At 41.0% G+C, this 19,567-nt stretch overlaps 1 protein-coding gene and 1 pseudogene across 4 annotated transcripts in view; both read left to right on the forward strand.

Annotated features, from left to right (window-relative positions):
• The window catches only part of KDM5B (lysine demethylase 5B), a 50,343-nt gene that overhangs the window by 28,099 nt on the left and 2,677 nt on the right, over positions 1-19,567 (forward strand). For all 4 annotated transcript variants that reach the window (XM_053393782.1, XM_053393784.1, XM_053393783.1 and 1 more), the window contains 13 exons: positions 1,119-1,300; positions 1,522-1,684; positions 3,897-4,016; positions 4,672-4,866; positions 6,305-6,486; positions 8,120-8,244; positions 9,050-9,200; positions 11,650-11,764; positions 12,780-13,135; positions 14,566-14,704; positions 15,017-15,196; positions 16,606-16,764; positions 17,494-17,979. In XM_053393782.1, the coding sequence (XP_053249757.1) occupies positions 1,119-1,300; positions 1,522-1,684; positions 3,897-4,016; positions 4,672-4,866; positions 6,305-6,486; positions 8,120-8,244; positions 9,050-9,200; positions 11,650-11,764; positions 12,780-13,135; positions 14,566-14,704; positions 15,017-15,196; positions 16,606-16,764; positions 17,494-17,979 (2,553 nt within the window). The remainder of the gene's footprint in view (positions 1-1,118; positions 1,301-1,521; positions 1,685-3,896; positions 4,017-4,671; positions 4,867-6,304; positions 6,487-8,119; positions 8,245-9,049; positions 9,201-11,649; positions 11,765-12,779; positions 13,136-14,565; positions 14,705-15,016; positions 15,197-16,605; positions 16,765-17,493; positions 17,980-19,567) is intronic.
• On the forward strand, positions 12,178-12,276 carry LOC128416786 (uncharacterized; annotated as a pseudogene).

Below are 19,567 nucleotides of genomic sequence, written 5' to 3' on the forward strand. Positions count from 1 at the left end.
ACCTTTTGCAAATGATTCAAAGACACTATGAAATCCCCCTCCTTTCTCTGATTCACATGGCACTGGAGTTAGTGGCGCCTGCCCTGTGGAACACCCTCCCATCAGATGTCAAGGAAATAAACAACTATCTGACTTTTAGAAGACACCTGAAGGCAGCCCTGTTTATAGAAGTTTTTAATGTTTAATGTTTTATCGTGTTTTTAATATTCTGTTGGGAGCCACCCAGAGTGACTGGGGAAACCCAGTCAGATGGGCGGGGTATAAATAATATTATTTGTTTGTTTGTTGAAATCAGTAAGAGGTCCTGCTGCTTTTCAAGGCTGAGAAGGGAAGATCTCGCTCTCTCTTGCACTGGGCTGTGATGGAAAGCAGCAGGATCTCTTGTTGCTTTCTGATTTCTGCAGCTTCATGTGAGTTAGAAAAGGCAGGGGGAAATCCATGCCATCTGCACTGAGAGATATTTTACTGGTCTGATGTTCAGCACATCAAGGAAATGTGGGAGGAAGGAGTAATCCAGGGTGGGAAAACCTGTGGCTCTCCTGATGTTATCGGATTCCCATCAGCCTCAGTCAGTATGGCTAGTGGCCTGGGATTATGCGAGTTGGAGTCCAGAGAACCACAAATTCCCTGCTCCTGGATGAACCCTTCTTGCATCCCCTTCTCTTCATAAGTTCTGTAAAATTACAGTTGTTTGTGGACATCCACATGTACCCAGCTTCGTTTGGCCCTTCAGCATACGGGTGGGCATTCCTGGATGCTAATGGAAATGAAGCACAGTATTAACTGCAGTATGGAACCATTATTTTTATTTTATTTTACAGCTGAGAATTATACCTCAGCAGTGCTAAGACATCCTACTTTCAAGCAGCCCAGGTGATCTGTAATACATGTATTAGGACACAAGTGCAATCAGAACTTAATATGAATATAAATTTATTTTACTGGAAAAGCTAATGTTAAAGCAATAGCTAGACTTAGGGTGGTAAAGTACCCATGCAATATTCTATGGCATTTTTTAGAGTTACGAAATTAGAAAAATGTCCTCCTCAAATAGAAAACTGCTTTTTAAATGTGGTTTATGTTAAGCCTGTGGACTCTCCCATTTGCTTTGCTTTCAGGAGTATCTTGATAGTGGATGGAATTTGAACAATATGCCTGTGATGGAACAGTCTGTTCTTGCTCACATCACTGCAGATATATGTGGAATGAAGTTGCCTTGGCTATATGTAGGGATGTGCTTTTCCTCATTTTGCTGGCATATTGAGGATCACTGGAGCTATTCCATCAACTATCTGCACTGGTGAGTTTATAGGGAATGGAGCATATAGATATGTTTGGGCAACCTGATATATATAGGTCACCAGACTAAATTATAATGTTTCCTTTCCTTTTAACATTAATATCTAGGTATTTGTATCTCTGCATACCTAAATTGTCACCCCACTTATAGGACATAATTATGATCCTAAAACCTGCAAATGGTTGATTATTGTAGTTTATCTGCGTTTTTTATGTTTGCAGGGGGGAGCCTAAAACATGGTATGGAGCCCCAGGATATGCAGCTGAGCAACTGGAAGATGTAATGAAGAAGTTGGCTCCTGAGCTATTTGAATCTCAGCCAGACCTTTTACACCAGCTGGTTACAATTATGAATCCCAATACATTAATGTCTCATGGTGTGCCTGTATGTCATTGAGCTTTTGTTTTCACCCCTACCCCTTCTAGTGCAAGGTTCATAGCTTAACCAGTTGTTTTGTAGTACCTGACAAACTTCAAGCTTTTTTGCAAACACTAATAGTTGTGATGTTTCATGAGCTATAGCTATAGAAAGAGCAATACTGTCCTTGCTTCTCAATAATTGATTTGAAACTAGCAAAAGCAATTTTTGTTTGCTGTTCCAAGCTCGTATTGTGCACAAAAATGAGCACAATTCGATAGTGATTAATTCCTCTGTTGCACATTGCTTGCTTTTTGTGCAAATTATAGTCTCCAGGTAGGAATTCTGTGTCCGTAAAATGATGTAATGATTTTTCATCAAGGGCACTACTTTGGAGTAATTCCTATAAAGGAATAAATGTGGAAAGTTACATCAGAATGGAAAATCTAAATGGAAAGAGATATTACCGTATATACTTGAGTATAAGCCGACCCGGATATAAGCTGAGGCACCTAATTTTAGCACAAAAAACTGGGAAAACTTACTGACTCGAGTATAAACTGGTTCACCACACCACAAACCTGGTGGTAGCAGCATTGGTGGAGGAAGAACAAGTAGTCTGAAAGGGCTGCTTTCAGGCTGCTCGTTCCTCCTCTGCTGCCGCTGACAGCGGCAAAGGTGGTGGAGGAGGAAGGAGAAGCCCACTTGTCCCTCCGTCACCGCCTCTGCCGCTCGCAAGAGCAGGCATAGGAGCCGCGGTTGGGAGAGGCACAGTGCACCGCCTCTCCCAACCGTGGCTCCTGTGCCTGCCCTTGACGACGGCGGGACCAGTGGCGAGAAAGGGCTCCTTTTGGGGCGCTCCACCCTCCGCCTCCCGCCTCGAATATAAGCCAAGGGGGGCTTTTTCAGCATTAAAAATGTGCTGAAAATTTGGCTTATACTTGAGTATATACGGTATTAGTCTTTCTTCTCCCTCTCCCTCACCGGATACTACAAAGCTTTAAAGGTGACTTGCAGCAAAGAAGTAAGATATAAACATTCTATGCAACAAAACATCTGTGTGGATAATACTGAGCTAGATGGACCAGTGGTCTGACTTTATGTGAAGATAGAAGCATCCTTATAACAGTGATTATATACCAATTATGAGCTATTGAAATCCCCCTTCCCCAGCTGCAACAGTAAGATAACCATTACAACAGGGAGCTAACAAAACTCTTCAAGCAGCGGGAGGAAACATTTTACAATAAAATGCCGAGGCGTCTTGGCCTGGTGCCAAAAGATGTGGAGTTATGGGTTGTTTACATACCACTTTTTGGCTCAAAAACCCCCAAAGCAGTGAATGACGTGGTAGTACAAAAGAAATACACAATAGGTAAATCAAAACAATATAAAATAGCTAAAGCACCAAACACTCCTGATCACATTTGAGAGCTGCATTCATGTTTTCGCCACAAAAGCAGCTCCACAGCATTACGCATCTCATTTAATTTGCATCATCTTGTGCAGCACCAGTAGCATGTTGTCACTGGAAAACAGGTTGTAGGCTGGGTAAAACAGGTTGTGTCCAACTTGGTTTTACTCGTAGCAGAGACATTGATTACTTACTTTATTTGAATGTTCTCTTTGTACTATTACAAAACTGTAATAAACATGTTTAAATAAAAAAGAGCAAACCTGTTGCAATGACTAGCTCTGGGCTAGTCATGTTCATTAATTTCAGTGGCTCTACGCTGAGTAAAAGCTTAGTTGAATAGCTTCCTTAATATTTAGCCCCTTTATGTTTGCCAACATAATGTGACAGAGAGCGTATTAGAGTTACAGGCTGAATCACCTGGATAATTGAACCCCTCAGTATCCATGGGTTTCGACAGCTGTCCCATTTTGTGAGCAGCAATGACTTATTTCTGATGATGATGATGATGATGGCTGTCATCATAGATAGCTTGAAAAAAAGGCTTGGACAAACTCACGGGATATTTCTGTCAGCACCAAATAGATTTGATAGGTAAATGCACAGAAGCAGTCCATACTTCTGGATACCAGATGGTGGGGACAAAGAACATGGAGGGTTGTTTCTCCCTTTACACCACATTTATGAGTTTCCTGGATGCAACTGAGTAACTATGGTTAGAATCCAAATGGATGCTTGGTCTGATCTAGATGGCTTTTTAAAAGATTCCTAAAAATTCTAAATTTTCAACTTCAGCATTTTCTGGTTTGCTTTGCTTTGCCATAGATTTACCGTACCAACCAGTGTGCTGGTGAATTTGTGATTACGTTTCCAAGAGCCTATCATAGTGGCTTTAATCAAGGTTTCAACTTTGCTGAAGCTGTTAATTTTTGCACTGTTGACTGGGTAAGTTTTCCATTTTATTGCCATCTTGTTGGAAAGCATATTCTGAAATTTGAAGGTGTGGCCATTGTTTCCTTTAACCTTCAAAACACTTCTGTGAGTTGGATCACAGTGTAGATAGTATGAGTTTTATTCTTTTTTTAGAATATGAAATCAGGTTTTAAAAGATCTTGCTGTATTCTTTGGACACCTTGTCATCATCTCACCTTAAGAAGCAAACTAATGTTATACATTTTGTTTCTGATTCAAAATTTTGTAGAAGGGCTTCATTGTGCATATAGCATTCTTGACTGCTGAGGTCTTCCAATCCACTGAAGTAAAATGGATATATCCCTGCCAATGTATTCCAAATGCTGTGAATGGTTAAAACATTTCAGCTGGAAGTGTGCTGCCAAGTTTCTGGTTATGCTTCAGTTTTGCACATAGCACTGTACAATCTTAATTAGCATTGAATTCCTTTCTGCAGAGAATGGTTTTAAATACTTATTTGTACAGGGTCCTAGAATGGACTGTGCTTACCTTGTTTATTCTGGATCAAGTGGACTGCATTAATTTAATAATTTGGCCAGTGATGTATTGGCAAGAACCTGTTGCTTTATACAGCTTCACCTCTCCTGAGAACATTAAGAAAATCTGTTTATTGTATTTTTTCTTCTAGTTGCCATTGGGACGTCAGTGTGTGGAGCACTATCGCTTATTAAACCGCTACTGTGTGTTTTCTCATGATGAGATGATATGCAGAATGGCTGCCAAAGCAGAGACTCTTGATGTAGTGGTAGCGTCTACTGTTGAGAAAGACATGGCTATTATGATTGAAGATGAAAAGGCTTTACGAGAGGCTGTCTGTAAACTGGTATGTTTTATGAAGTTAAGCGATTAGCAGTGAAATTGTTTCAAAGCAAGCAGCTCAGTGGTAGCCACCTACTTTGCTTGCAGGTCTCTCTAAGCAGGCCATCTCAGAGCCCTGAGCCACTTACAAACTTTTGAGGCCTCCTAGCCAGTGGTGGCTTACTTCTGAGACCCACTGAGTTCCATGGGGATTGCTCTCTGATAAGTATGTACAAGATTGCAGCCTGAAACCGCTAGTGTTAAAGGTGCCACAACAAGGGCCCCCATGAACTTCCAAGCTATGAGGGGGGGGGATTCCTCCCAAGGTATTTACTTCAATACTTAAACTGGTGTTGAATATTGAGTGGAACGGGACTTGGGAGATAAAGGGTTAAAAACACGGCTCAGATGGATGAGACTTCCTGGCCATAGCAGTACTTTTGGACTGAGTGAGTTGTGCAGAGTTTTGATAGGCCAGTGAACAGGAGCTGGAGAAGGTCCTCCTGGAGAATACACACTTCTCTCGGAGTTTAAATTGGTTGTGGAAGAATATATGGAACAGGAAAAAATGTGCCTTTGCAATTTTTTTGGGGAGGGGTGTTAAAAAGCACTTGGTGTTTTAAGCCCTGGTTGTCCTAATGGCTCCACTGCCCCAGCCATAATAACTATGAAACATGACAACAAACAAAAACAAAATAAGGAACCACAACAGAAAAATAGACATATTTTGATTTTTTTAAATTTAGGCTTTTCTACCCTTTTCCTGTGGAAATGCATAAATTATTGAGGTAAAATGGTACTTTCATGTAAAACGGCAGTTGATATTAAGCATATGACAGAACTCCATATCAGTTAACCAAAAATGGTGTCTTTTAGCAAATCATCCATTTGTTTAAATTTGCATTTCTAAGCTGGGAGGGTGTGTCGCAATCTGGTCCAATGTACATAAAAACGAGTTGTGAAACATCAAATTCCCCCAAGATAACAAGTGTTGAATTAAATTTGAGGCTTCCTTTGAACTTGAGGCCTCGGGGCAAATGGCCCTCGTAGGTACGTCTCTGTTTGGCCCTGCTTCCAGGTTCAATAGCTGCCTCATGAATAGTCCATATTAGAAAAAACAATCAGAATGTTTGGTCGTTAATGCAGGTAACATTTATTTTTTTGCAAAGTTTTATTGTTTGTTTACTAACTTTGGTAAGGTAATTAATGTCTTAGCTATTTAACTTCACTATTTAAAATCCTTAATTCCAAAAAATGATAATTGTTGATAATTTTAATCTACATGATGGGGTAATTTACTCATAAATGTACAGTTTACATGCAGTGAATCAGTTTATTTTTATGGAAAGTAGCTATGCCTGAATCTCTCAGGATGGTACGTTGCCATTCTTGAAATTTACTTGCATCCATGAACTGTTTTGTTTTTACTGTCCTATGAAGTGAATGACTATTGTTTATTACAGGGGGTTACTGATTTAGAGAGAGTGAATTTGGAAATATTGCCCGATGATGAACGACAGTGCATAAAGTGTAAAACCACTTGTTACATGTCTGCAGTCTACTGTTCTTGTAATCCTGACTTATTGGCATGCCTGTATCATGTAGAGGACCTCTGCACATGTCCCGCTTATAAATACAAAATGGGGTAAGATTTTGTTTGCAAAATCTATTCCAAGGAATAGAAATGTTTCTCTTAAAGTATAATTGCATTTCTTTTTCCTGCTTTTGCTGAATATTGTGTGTAGTAAAAGATTGCATCTTAGAAGCTTAAACAACAAATTTTGTTTGGTTTCTTATCACAGCCAATAATAGGTTAGATTTTTAAATAAACAGCAACAGAGCATAGTTGTATGTATAGGAGGGAGGGAAGTTACAGAAGCATAGCTTTTTCTGGGGTAGTTCTAGGTGAATTCTTTGCATTTTCAGTTTCATTTGGGGACAGGCAGTGTATCTTTTGGATTTGCTCCCCCCTCAGTGTTTAGCTAATAAATACCTTAATATTGTAATACATTATTTTGGAAGAAGCTGTTGGATTGAAAAAATGATATGCTTGGTCCTTTCTAGCTTATGTCACTTAAGTTATGCATAGCTTTTCTCTGTAGTTGATTTTATGACTTCCTTCCCAAGTTTTCCCCATCCTTATTGCTCTAAAATACTGTATCTCTGAAAAGCAGGTACAAACTACCAGGAAGTGTTTCCATGCTGCTGTTCGCCACAGTGTAGGTTATTGGGGGGGTGTTATATAGACATGGTTGTGTTGCAGACCTGTTGCTGCAGCTATCACACTTTAGGTATACATATATATATACCTGCATATATATATGCAGCCCTGCCATTTGATTTACCTGTTATCCCTTCCTTCTAAAGCAGGGGTTGAGGAGAAATTTAAAGAGTAGAGTGACGCGTCATCTCCGGAGGAGGAAAAAACTTAAACACGTAGCAGAGTTCCCAGAGGCAATTGTACTTCATCCAGCAGAGCTTTACTTGCTACTGAAGGCAAATGGGCATAATCTCATTTGCATGGAATAATAATAATTTTATTATTTATACCCTGCCCATCTGGCTGGGTTTCCCCAGCCACTCTGGGTGGCTTATAGCACATATAAAAACGTAGTAGAATGTCAGACATTAAAAAAATTCCTGATACAGGGCTGCCTTCAGATATCTTCTAAAAGTTGTATGGTTCTTTATCTCCTTGACATCTGATGGGAGGGTGTTCCACAGGAAGGGCAAAGGTGAAAGCAAATCCCTCCCCATCCCATTGTTTTCGGAATCACTTCCCCACAGCTGTCTGGACCGTTGGACCACTTCTGTGGTCAGAAGTAACTCTTGATGAGAGAAGAATAGATGGGGGAAACTGTACAGGCAAGTTCAGTTCCCTGTCGTCCTGCACTTTAAAACTTGTCCTACCCCATAGGGAATTGACAGAGTGTGGTCAACCCCACATCTTTTCTCCTTTCCTTTTTATCCCCCATCAATTAGTAAATAAAAATGTGTCAATATGATGTAACTGCATCACAGGCTCAGTGATCCCCAGTTCACATTATTGAATTCTGGCTGTGGAGGTGGGGAAGCTTTAAAACACAGTGACATCATTCATTTTTGTTTCTTAGCTGTTAGAAAAAGGGGAGAAGTGGGGCTGCTACCTTTGGCAGTGGCTACAGTCTCCCTAACATTTCAGCATACTGTGCACATTGTAGTAGAATAGTACATGCCAAAATGCTTCACTTAGAATTTCAAATTTGCAAGTATTTATAGAAATTCTGTACTATTTCCAGATATCGTTACACATTAGATGAACTCTATCCAATGATGAATGCACTTAAGCTGCGGGCTGAATCCTACAATGAATGGGCTTCTAATGTAAATGAAGCTTTGGAGGCAAAAGTTAATAATAAAAAAAGTATGTATCTTTACCTTTTTGTTTTTGTGCTATGACTACATATTGTCAAATGTTATTAGTTTGATATTATCAGGCTGTTATTTATCACATGTACCCAGAAATTCCACTAAGTTCAGTGATACTTACTTTCCACTAAATGTACATATGACTGCAGCCTAGTTCTGTATAGGTTGAAGATGAGCAACCTCATCTGTTACCAAGCCAGGTTCAAGCTTTTTGTATTAATTTACAAAGCCCGGAACAACTTAGGATCAGGGTACCCCAGAACTCTCCTGAACCCTTTCCCCCCAGCTCAGTCACTGAAATCAACTGCAGGAATGCCATTGGTCATTCGCAAAGTTAATGAAGGCTCATTTTACAACTATCTAAGGCCCAATCCTGTGGAATACTCTGCTAATAGAGATTCACCAGGCCATGTAGGCAACTAAGAATACATTCTTCCACAGTGTTTAATTAATGTCTGTTTTATGCTTTTTTTATATGGTTTTTATTGTACAGTTTTATATTTTATTGCTGTAAACTGCTTTGATAAACCATATTTCACAGTGTATAAGACTAGTTTTTTTTCTAAAAAATAATGTCAAAAATTAGGAGGCGTCTTATAAATCTGAGTCCCCCAAAATAGGGGGGGGTCTTATACATGGGGGCATCTTATAGACGGAAAAATATGGGATATATTTTTAAGACACTGCAGTATTTTAAATAAATAAATAAATAAGAAAGTAGAATAGTTTACTATAAAAGTGCAGACCCAAAATAGCGCACTTTACTATTCTAATTACCAAAAATTTTGGTTCTCCCAAAGGTCTCATGAATTTCAAAGCTTTAATTGAAGAATCTGAAATGAGGAAGTTTCCAGACAATGATTTGCTGCGACACCTTCGTTTAGTTACTCAGGACGCAGAGAAATGTGCCTCAGTTGCACAACAGCTTCTTAATGGCAAACGGCAAACTAGGTATGTTTAATATGTGTCTTGTAGCTTGATTTCAAATTCCCAGGGGGTTTATTAGGAAAACTTGCTTCGTGTCTTTAAATTATTGTGAGTGTTTAAACATTTTTTGCTTCTAAAAATGCTGAATACAACCCTACAGCATAAAGTGCTGAAAATAGCTAAATTACCTACATTTTTATTGAGGTTAAATGTGATAGAAACGTGCATATCTATGCTTGGCATCATCAGTTACTATGATCATGGGCATTAAAGGTAAAGGGACCCCTGATCATTAGGTCCAGTTGTGACCGACTCTGGGGTTGCGGTGCTCATCTCGCTTTATTGGCCAAGGGAGCCAGCGTACAGCATGACTAAGCCGCTTCTGGCAAAGCAGAGCAGCACACGGAAACGGCGTTTACCTTCCCGCCGGAGCGGTACCTATTTATCTACTTGCACTTTGACGTGCTTTTGAACTGCTAGGTTGGCAGGAGCAGGGACTGAGCAACGGGAGCTCACCCTGTTGCGGGGATTCGAACGGCTGACCTTCTGATCGGCAAGCCCTAGGCTCTGTGGTTTAACCCACAGCGCCACCCGCGTTGGTGATGGGCATTACCTGGAGCTATAAGAGAGCTGAGCAATGTTCAGTTTCCCTTTGGGAGGAGTGCATGTTTGCAGCTAATAACACAATGAAGTAATTGTTTGTTCGTTCTGCTGTTCTCAGATAGCCACATTGACCTAATTAATAGGAAATAGCTGCAGACACTCCTGCATCATCAAAGGAACCTTGGTGGCAATCTCCCATATCTTGAGGGGAGGGGTGTTGGCAGGAACAGAGTGTAACTTTCTTAGGCTTCTTTTAGCAATGGTAAACACCAAAGGAGATTAGAAGGAGCAAAACGGGAGTGGGAAAAGACACAGAGGCAAGCATCACACGGTGCTGAAGAAAATACTTTCTTTCAAAAGCACTCAAGTTTTCTATTTTTACACTTAATGTATTTTGAGTGCACCAGTTCTTTCATTGGCAGAAGCAGCTTCTCAGTTTTTGAATGAGGAATTTATGTTTGGTGTAGCAGTAGACAATTGGAATGAGCATGGTAAGCAGTAAGATGGCCAACAGCGACACCAAATTATTCAAGGTAGTAAAAATAAAAGATATGTCTCCTAACAGGGCATTAAAATGGGAAATACAGCTCAGTGCATGTAAGTTTAAAGTAACACACATTGGCACTAAATAAAACGTCACCAGTGATGTCAGCTGATGGGCGGTTGGACGGGGTTTAGAGAAAATGGCCTTGTAGACCAGTTTTGACTCAGTAGTGGACCAGGTTTGGCCTGCAAACTGGATGTTCTCCACCCCTAGTGTACAGAAAGTGGAGAGATGTCATCCAATGAGGCTAAATGACGGGAGGTTCAAGACAGATAAAAGGGAGTACTTCATATAGCTAAACCTTGGAATTCACTATTGCAGGATCTGATGGTGGCCATCGGTTTAGCTTTTAAAGGAGATTAGGCAGATTCATGGACAATAAGACTTGCAATGGCTACTACTCATGGCTACATGCTGTCTGCAGGTTCCAAGGGTGGCATGCCTCTAAATATTAATAATTGTGGGGTAATAATAATAATTATTAATAATAATAATAATAATAATAATTAATAATAATAAAATTTATTTATATCTCGCCCTCCCCAGCCGAAGCCGGGCTCAGGGCGGCTAACAACAATAAAACAGTACAAATGTACAGCACAAACAACACTCTAAAATCATTCATTATAAAATTAATTAAATTCAAGCCACTGGCCACCATTGGGCCAGAGCTCCGCGAAGATTGCCAAGGGAGGGAGTCAGGCTGTGCCCTGGCCAAAGGCCTGGCGGAACAGCTCTGTCTTGCAGGCCCTGTGGAAAGATGTCAAGTCCCGCAGGGCCCTAGTCTCTTGTGACAGAGTGTTCCACCAGGTCGGAGCCACAGCCGAAAAAGCCCTGGCTCTAGTTGAGGCCAGCCTAACATGTGACTGAGAACTTTCCCCATGATGTCCTCCTTGTGGGCTACCCATAGTCATTGGGTTGGCCACAGTGGGAAACAGGATTCTGGACTAATAGACTTTTGGTCTGATCCAGCAGGGTTCTTCTAATGTTCATGTGTTGCAGTGTGTTTGTAAAAAAAATTAGACCATTTTCTTCTGCACCTTTAAGATTTGCCATTGTTGTATGAAACTTGTGTTGGCTTCATTATTCTCTCAGAAGAGTAAAATTAGCACATTCACACTTCACTTGGCATTGACCACAAGCTGTTCCCCACCCCTAGCTTATAGGAAGTTTAAATAGCAGGTGAAAAAGTATCAATTGCAACAAAATTCCATCTGCTGTAGGAATTTCATTGAACAGCGGGGCAGAAATCCCTTTTTTAAAAAAATCATTTCTGATTATGCAAATAATTGGAAGCATGTTGTAATTAAGTCTGTGCGATTGCAGGTATCGGTCTGGAGGAGGAAAATCTCAAAATCAGCTGACTGTGAATGAACTCCGTTTATTTGTTAGGCAGCTCTATGCTTTACCATGTGTCATCAGCCAAACAACATTGCTGAAGGTAAATTAGAGCATTCCAGATAATAAATCCTAAGAAAACAGACTCAGATTTCTGAATGTTCCAAGAATTTGGATAGAGAAACAAATGCCACTAAAGCCAACAACTTATTGGGACTAAACAAACGGTAGTTAAGCTTGTTGGGCAGGCAGGGTTCAGGCAATCAAGCAGTCAAGTCAAGTAACTTTTATTGGCATCACATAAGAACATTCAGAGTACATTTAGAATAGATAGGCCAGTACGATCTCGTCGCCACCCCAACAGCACAGTCACCTGCCAAAGGGCAGAAGAGGCGAGCATCTCTGTGGGTTTCCAGCAAGGGCAGGATCCTGTAGCATACTTCGGCAACAAAAAATCAAATAGAGGAACTTTGCTACTGTCTTGGTGAGCTCCTGGTCTCTCCCCTGTAATAATATGTGCTCGATTCAGCAGCACATATACTAAAATTGGAGCGATACAGAGAAGATTAGCATGGCCCCTGCGCAATCAAACAAAGAGTGGTTTTAATAAACCATGAGTTAGTGTTTTGTGCAAACCAGACATATATCATATTTTGGTGTATGTATTTGAACATAGTTTTAAATGAATGTAAATTGGCAGGTCTGCATTTCTGATTTTCTATGCTTTCTTGGTGTAGAAACCTTACCCCAGGGAGTTGTCACTTCCTAAGAACAGGAAGAATATGAATTCCGATTGGAGCTCTCCCTGACCAAAATCCAAATCTAATAAAGTTGACTTGGTTAACTCATACAAAATTCTGAAACACATCAGAATTTTTGGTCATTATTTATTTAAGCAGATCTTGGCAAAGTTGATAAGCTCTTAAAATGAGATTTGTTCAGAAATCTTAAAATCTGAGGAATTGTTATTTTTTTACTTCTTGGAAACAAATACGCCTGGCATTCTGAAAAACCTGCTAGGTGGCTTGCTGTTCAGGTGAAAATGACAGAATAGATTTCATGATATTTTGGTGGGAGAGTTTTAAACCCTTGACATATTTTGCTGCTTTATATTTCAGGATCTTCTTAATCGTGTGGAAGACTTTCAGAAGTATAGCCAAAAACTCCTCTCTGAAGAAATTCCCAGTGCTTCAGAAATACAGGAACTGTTGGATGTCAGTTTTGACTTTGATGTTGATCTTCCCCAGCTAAGTGAATTACGGATACGCCTAGAGCAAGCCCACTGGCTGGAAGATGTGCAGCATGTTTGCTTGGACCAAAATTCTCTTACTCTGGATGATATGAGAAGACTTATAGACTCTGGTGTTGGGCTCGCTCCTCATCCTGCTGTTGAGAAGGCAATGGCTAAGCTGCAAGAGCTGTTGACAGTATCTGAACACTGGGATGACAAGGCTAGAACCCTGATAAAAGCCAGGTAAAAACTGAATCTTCCTCTTTCAGAACTATTGCAGTTACCACACACTGCTTTCAAGTAATTATTTTCCCAAACTTTCACAAAAATGAGGAAAGGTGAGTCTGTAGCACTCTGTGTACAGGAAAGAAAGTGAGATGGTATATTCTCTGTCCCAGCAGGCAGGAAATGGTTAACCCATCTTCCACTTGAAGGCATTTGGGTGAAGACGAGTCCTACAATAATGTATTGAGCCTAGTTTTAACTACAGGCATTAACTTGTTTCTGACCTGTACCACTTTAGACTTCAAGATGGAGCCTTATGTGTCTCCATGCTTCTCTGTATGTATGTACAGTATACATGCATACAGAATCTCTGCACATAAAAAACTGTTGTCAGGAAAGTGACCAGGCTAGAACTCTGCCCCGATTCAGGTAACCATGTGCACTAGTGAAGACCAGCACAAGGGCTCTCACTAGTGTATATGCTTCGCTCCTCCCCCACTTCCCCAAATCCACTCAGAAGGGTCAGGAATACTCCCCAGAGCAGCACATAGGAGGAGGAAAGATCAGAAGAGTGCAATGTTGAATTCCACCCTCTTATGTTTATGTTATCACCATTGGGCTGAGAGGATCCTCCAACTCTTGGTCCCCATTCCCCTGGTTAAAACGTAAAAATAGCATCTGTGGGGGATATTTTCCTTAGCAAAAAAGCGTTTTGTGGTGGGGGAACGGAGTCTGTGTGTGTATGCATGTGTTTGCTGAACTGCCTTGCAAGCAGCATATGCAGGCAAAGAGAGCATGGAAGGAGACAGCTGCTTTGGCTTGCTCTTGCTCCCCAGCTGGACAAGGCAGTGGCAGCCCAGTAGCAGAATCACAACAGAGCCCTTGCACTGCCTTCAGGGCACTCTGATGCAAATGCTGGGCTGCCTCTGCCTTGCCCAACCCATGCACCAAGGCGGCCTTGGATGGGGCAAGTGCGCTGGCCTGTCTCAGCTGCAGCTGCCTGTGGGGGGGGAGTCTAATGGATCCCCCACCCAGTCTGCCGGAGACATGGTGGGGGTCTCCTTTAAACTTCTCCTTTGAGAGGCGGGCAGCTGCACACCCCCAGTGGAGAAGTTTAAAGGAGCCCCCACCTCCCCAGAATCCCTCCCCCCGCGTCCTCCTTATTGGCCTTCAAGATATGGGAACCTTATGCAGGCAATTCTCAATTTGTGCATGTTCAGCGTTGGAAGAGAAGCAGGGTGGGCTTACACGTGTGATGACCTGGAATGTGACCCCCACATAAATGGGGGATTGCCTGTAAATTAAACTGAATTATATATTCATTTAATTTGTCTGTTGACATCCCATACTGACAATAAGTGCCTTATGATACTATAATTGTAGCAATTTTGCACTAGTGTTTGAGTAATAATACAACATTGTGATCATATATGTTTGTTTATTTTAAGACCACGGCAGTCATTAAGTAGTCTTGAAGCAGCAGTGAAGGGGATTGAGGAAATTCCTGCTTACCTTCCAAATGGCATAGCTCTGAAAGAGGCTGTAAAAAAGGCCAGAGACTGGCTACAGGAAGTGGAGGGCTTACAGGTAGGAAAGATATATTTACTCATCATCAGTGATGTTCATTAGTGATTTCAGTCTGACTTCATTTGTTTCTGTAGACTGTGTGGTGTTCAACTGCTGGCAGAAATTTAAGTTGTACAACTGATGTTTCCTTAGGGTAGGGATGGGGAGCCTGTGATCCTTCAGATCTTGTTGGGACTCCCATCAACCCCAGCCAGCATGTAGTCCAGCAATATCAGGAGTCCCACAAGTTCTCTGTATCTGCCTTAGATAGGCATGCAGCAGAATAATACAATTACTTTAATGTTTTTTTTAATAATGTTTCTACACTGTTAGGTTGGTGGACGTGTGCCTGTGTTAGATACACTTGTGGAACTTGTGTCTAGAAGTCGCTCTATTCCCGTACATCTTGAATATCTGCCAAGATTAGAATCATTAGTTGCTGAGGTTCAAACTTGGAAAGAGTGTGCAAGCAATACTTTTTTGACTGAGAATTCACCTTATTCTCTTCTTGAGGTAAGCAGTTTATGGTGTATACATGTTTGCTTTCAATTCAGTATTTGTGATATATACCCACCACATAGAAATTAAGAGTCAAAGGCTGACTGAAATACCACAAGTATCTTGTTCACATCCACAGGGTACATCAACTGAAAGTATCCCACAAAACTGGACAAGACACCTGACATAGATTTGTCCCAACTATGGTATTTGGATCACTATGAAATCAAGAATTTTGGCCTAAAATTGCCTAGCAAAACTCCCATAGCAGGCTTCTGAGGGTTCCAGCATACTGTTTCCTGTGGCAGATATCAGCAAACCTTTCACCTCTTTCAAAAGCTCTGCTGGACAGCTACTCGAGGATTTGATGGAGGCTGCAAACTAAGCCTTCATTGTTGCCTTCACCACTATGCAGTAGGCACAATTATGTGTTCTAGTAGTAAATGTTCAGTTACCCTCACAGCAGGCCTTATGCCTATTGTGCTTAAGCCATTGTCTGGCCTGAAGCTCCACAGAAAACCACAGGGGCATTCAGGCTCCATTGTGTCAATGGCCTATCACATCTCACCATTCCACAGTGAAACTAAGGCCTCCACATTTTATGCTGCCAGGAATTCACCTAGAATGCAAGAATCCATATTGACAAGTTCCTCACCAAGGCAAAGACAAAAGTATATGCTTTCTGTGTCAGGCCAGTGACAAACTTATGACTGATCCATGGTTGTCATGGAAGCCATAATGTCCTGAGCTGGACCACATTAATCCTAATTGCCCCTCCAAAAGGTGGCTTTCATGGTTCAGAGAGGTCTATCAGGACGATGTTATACATGACTGTGTGCAGTAACTAGTTTGGCCCTTGAGATTCCCAGATAACTATGATATGGGAAGTGGGATTATACAAGAAGTAAGTGCTGGAACTGACAGCCCTCAAGGTTCAGGTGACTGATGACTATCAGATTTTAAAAGATGTATTTGCAGTCTTCTGTTTAGTGTATGCCCCCTCCCATGTTTGTTCTTGGCTACAGCTCATGTTTAGTGATCAGTTAGCTTAACCATGAGTAAAAGGTAAGGTAAAGGACCCCTGGACCATGAGTAGCACTTCTGGTAAAGCATTAAGCTAAACCTTGGTTTAACGAGGTGTGGCACAATAGTAAAAAGTACTTGGGAGGAGTAAAATTATTGTGAGCTCCTCTCCAGGAGCCTGCAAGTTTGTCTTGCTGTGTTTTGCTAAACAGGTCAGTGTCTTGTTGCATCTCTCTTTTTTGACAGCATGACCTTGCATAGAACATCCTGATTCGGATGGATCTTTATTGCTTTTGCCACAACAGACTAACACAGCTACTGTGGATTGGCCATTTACAAGGAGGATACGATTATGTTGTTTTACACCAGGATGAATAATGGTTGTTCTGACTCTTCACCAGGTGTTGTGTCCAAGATGTGATATTGGAACATTGGGATTTAAAAGAAAAATGAAGAAATTAAAAGAGCCTGTCCCAAATGGAAAAAAGAAGAACACCAAATTAGAGAGTTTAAATGATTTGGAAAGAGCTTTATCTGAGAGTAAGGAAACTGCTGCTGCGGTATGTATACTGTTAGAAATGGGTTTGGAAATAGGTGTTCAGTAGATTAAGCTTTTCTCTTCCTTTGTTCTTTTATGATGCTTCATTTCTTCCATTTCCTTCTGTGTGGAGATGCACACTAATCCTTTTTTGTCTAGTACAGTCATACCTCGGGTCGCGAACGTGATCCATGCAGGAGGCACATTCGCAACCTGCAGCGCCGCGTCTGCGCATGCTCATGAGGCAATTTGGCGCTTCTGTGCATGACGTCATTTTGTGCTTCTGCACGAGCGCCGAAACCTGGAAGTAAACCGTTCCGGTACTTCTGGGTTCGGCACGGTCCAGAGCATTCGTAACCCGAGGTATGACTGTATATCTTTTTATGTTCTCTCCCAAATAAAGAGGGCATGTTTTAATACATTTTTTAAAAATGGACTTTCTGAGGATTTTGAGATAAGATGTGTTTGGGATGGATCTTCTGTTAATGAAAGTCAAGCCTCTTACTCTACATGTAAGAGTATTCCTTAACATTTGATGAAGTGTCAGACAATATGCCATTTAAAAAAAAGGTTCAAAAAGAATGCATCTGGTTTGACTCCCTAGTTGGAATCATAGAATTGTAGAGTTTGCAGGGACCCTGAGGATCATCTAAAGCTTTCTTGCAAGATTTGGAGAAAATTATAGTTGAGCCCTTCAGTTTAAAAACCTTGCTCTGAGGAATTTGACTGTTTTCATGTCATTTTCTTCCAGATGGCCACACTTGGTGAAGCCCGCTTAAAGGAGATGGAAGCACTGCATTCACTTAGAGCAGCAAATGAAAAAAAAATATTCTCCACTGAACAGGATGTAGAGATCAAAGTTTGTCTCTGCCAGAGTGAGCCCGCAGCACCAATGATACAGTGTGAACTATGCAGAGCGGTCTTCCATACCAGCTGTGTTTCAGTGCCCAGAACTTTGCAGGAACCTCGGGTGTGGCTCTGCCCTCACTGTCATAGATCTGAAAAGCCACCTTTAGAAAAGATTCTACCTTTACTGGCTTCCTTGCAGCGTATTCGAGTGAGACTGCCTGAGGGAGATGCTTTACGGTATATGATAGAGAGAACCGTGAACTGGCAACATAGAGCACAGCAGATGTTGTCCTCAGGGAATATAAAACTTATACAAGACAAAGTGGGCTCAGGTATACTGTACAGCAGATGGCAAACCATGGCAGGCCAGTTGCAAGAGACAAGTAAGGTAAGGTTCTCCTTGATAAGGGGAGCTCTCCAGGATGTGTTGTGCAACATCCAACTGACACATTTATCTAAACTCTGAGCCAACAATACTGTGGTAAATTATTAAGGAATTACATGCTAATTCCCAGCCTTGGTTCACACACATTTATTACTTAATGGATTGTCCTATTAGGCCATGAATTCTACTCTCGCTCCTTGATACGTAGCCTTGTTGTGGATTAAAGCTGCCTTATGTTCCTGTCCTAAACTGTATCATTTAGAATAAAGTAAATCCTCCTTATCAGTCTTGCGTCTCTGGCCCTTCATCAGCTCTTCTGTCATGGACCTCCAGTCTGCTTGTGGACAAGCTGATCTGATGTCAGTCTGTTTAGCTGGGTTGGGATGAAACTTGTTTGACTATTTGTCTTGGGGGGGGGTAACACCCCCCTCCCCCAAGGTCTAATTAGATTTGACTATGTGGTATCACAAGGCCAAACTGGAGAGAAGGCAAAAATTTGCCATCATTTTAAAGTGGTGTAAATGTTGATGCCTCTAGTGTCTTCCCCAAATGAAATGGTTATGTGTTTTTCATGGAAAATGAGGCTCCTTTCTCCCCTACCTTAATGTGATAGTCTTTTGTCTGCAAAGGACAGGCACATCTTGCATGGCAATGTGAGATAAGCTTTGCTCAATCAGACTAAAGGTCTAGTGTGGTATCCTGTGTAGTACTTAATTTTGTATGTCATGAATCTACTGCCAAGGAGTTTCATTGAGTTACCCCAATTTCTGATGTTATAAAAGAGAGTAAAAAATAAAACACTTTCACTTTCTCCATAACGTACAGTATAACATTGTTAACTTCTGTCACATTCCCATTTAATCATTTATTCTTATCTAAAAAGCCCCAAATCCATTCAGGAAGGTGATCAACAATGTTGGTTGCCCTTTTCTTTCCTGTTTTCTATGTGCCTTTTTTGAGACGAGGCAATCATAACATGGAATTTGCTTTTGTTACTTCTACACACATGAGTTGACATTTTTCATTAGTTGTCTCTTTAACCCCCTAAAACTTTTCCCCCCAAGTCACAGACAGATTAGACCCTATTACTGAATGTGTGGTTAGAATGTTTTGCCCCTTCACATTTCAATGGCTTTTCATTTGCTACTTTTTGCTGGCCGTCCACCCAGTTTGGTGAGATGCTTTTTGGAGTTCCTCACATGTTTGTTGAGTTTTCACAATCCTGGATAAATTGGTACTGTATTTACTGCAAACTTTGCTACGTCACCCCTAACTCCAGATCACTTATGTCTAAATTAAATAGCATCTGCTCCAATTCTGATAATGCCTACATGCATTACTCTGTTGTGGAAAATTGTTTATTCCTCACTTCTGCTTCCTGTTCCTTAATCAGTTTCCAGTCCAAAAGAGGACCTAATCCAGTGACTTCAGTTTGTTTTAGATGGTTATAATATTGTGTTTTAAATTGTTGTAGCCAGACATAGCACCTTATGATGAAGAGTGGCTAATAAATTGAAATAATAATAATAGAACTTTCTAAAACTAAGATATTGGGCATGTCATTTTAATCAATTGTCAATTTAAAGTTACG

Source organism: Podarcis raffonei, chromosome 6 (genome assembly GCF_027172205.1).
Source record: "Podarcis raffonei isolate rPodRaf1 chromosome 6, rPodRaf1.pri, whole genome shotgun sequence".
Taxonomy (NCBI): Eukaryota; Metazoa; Chordata; class Lepidosauria; order Squamata; family Lacertidae; genus Podarcis; species Podarcis raffonei.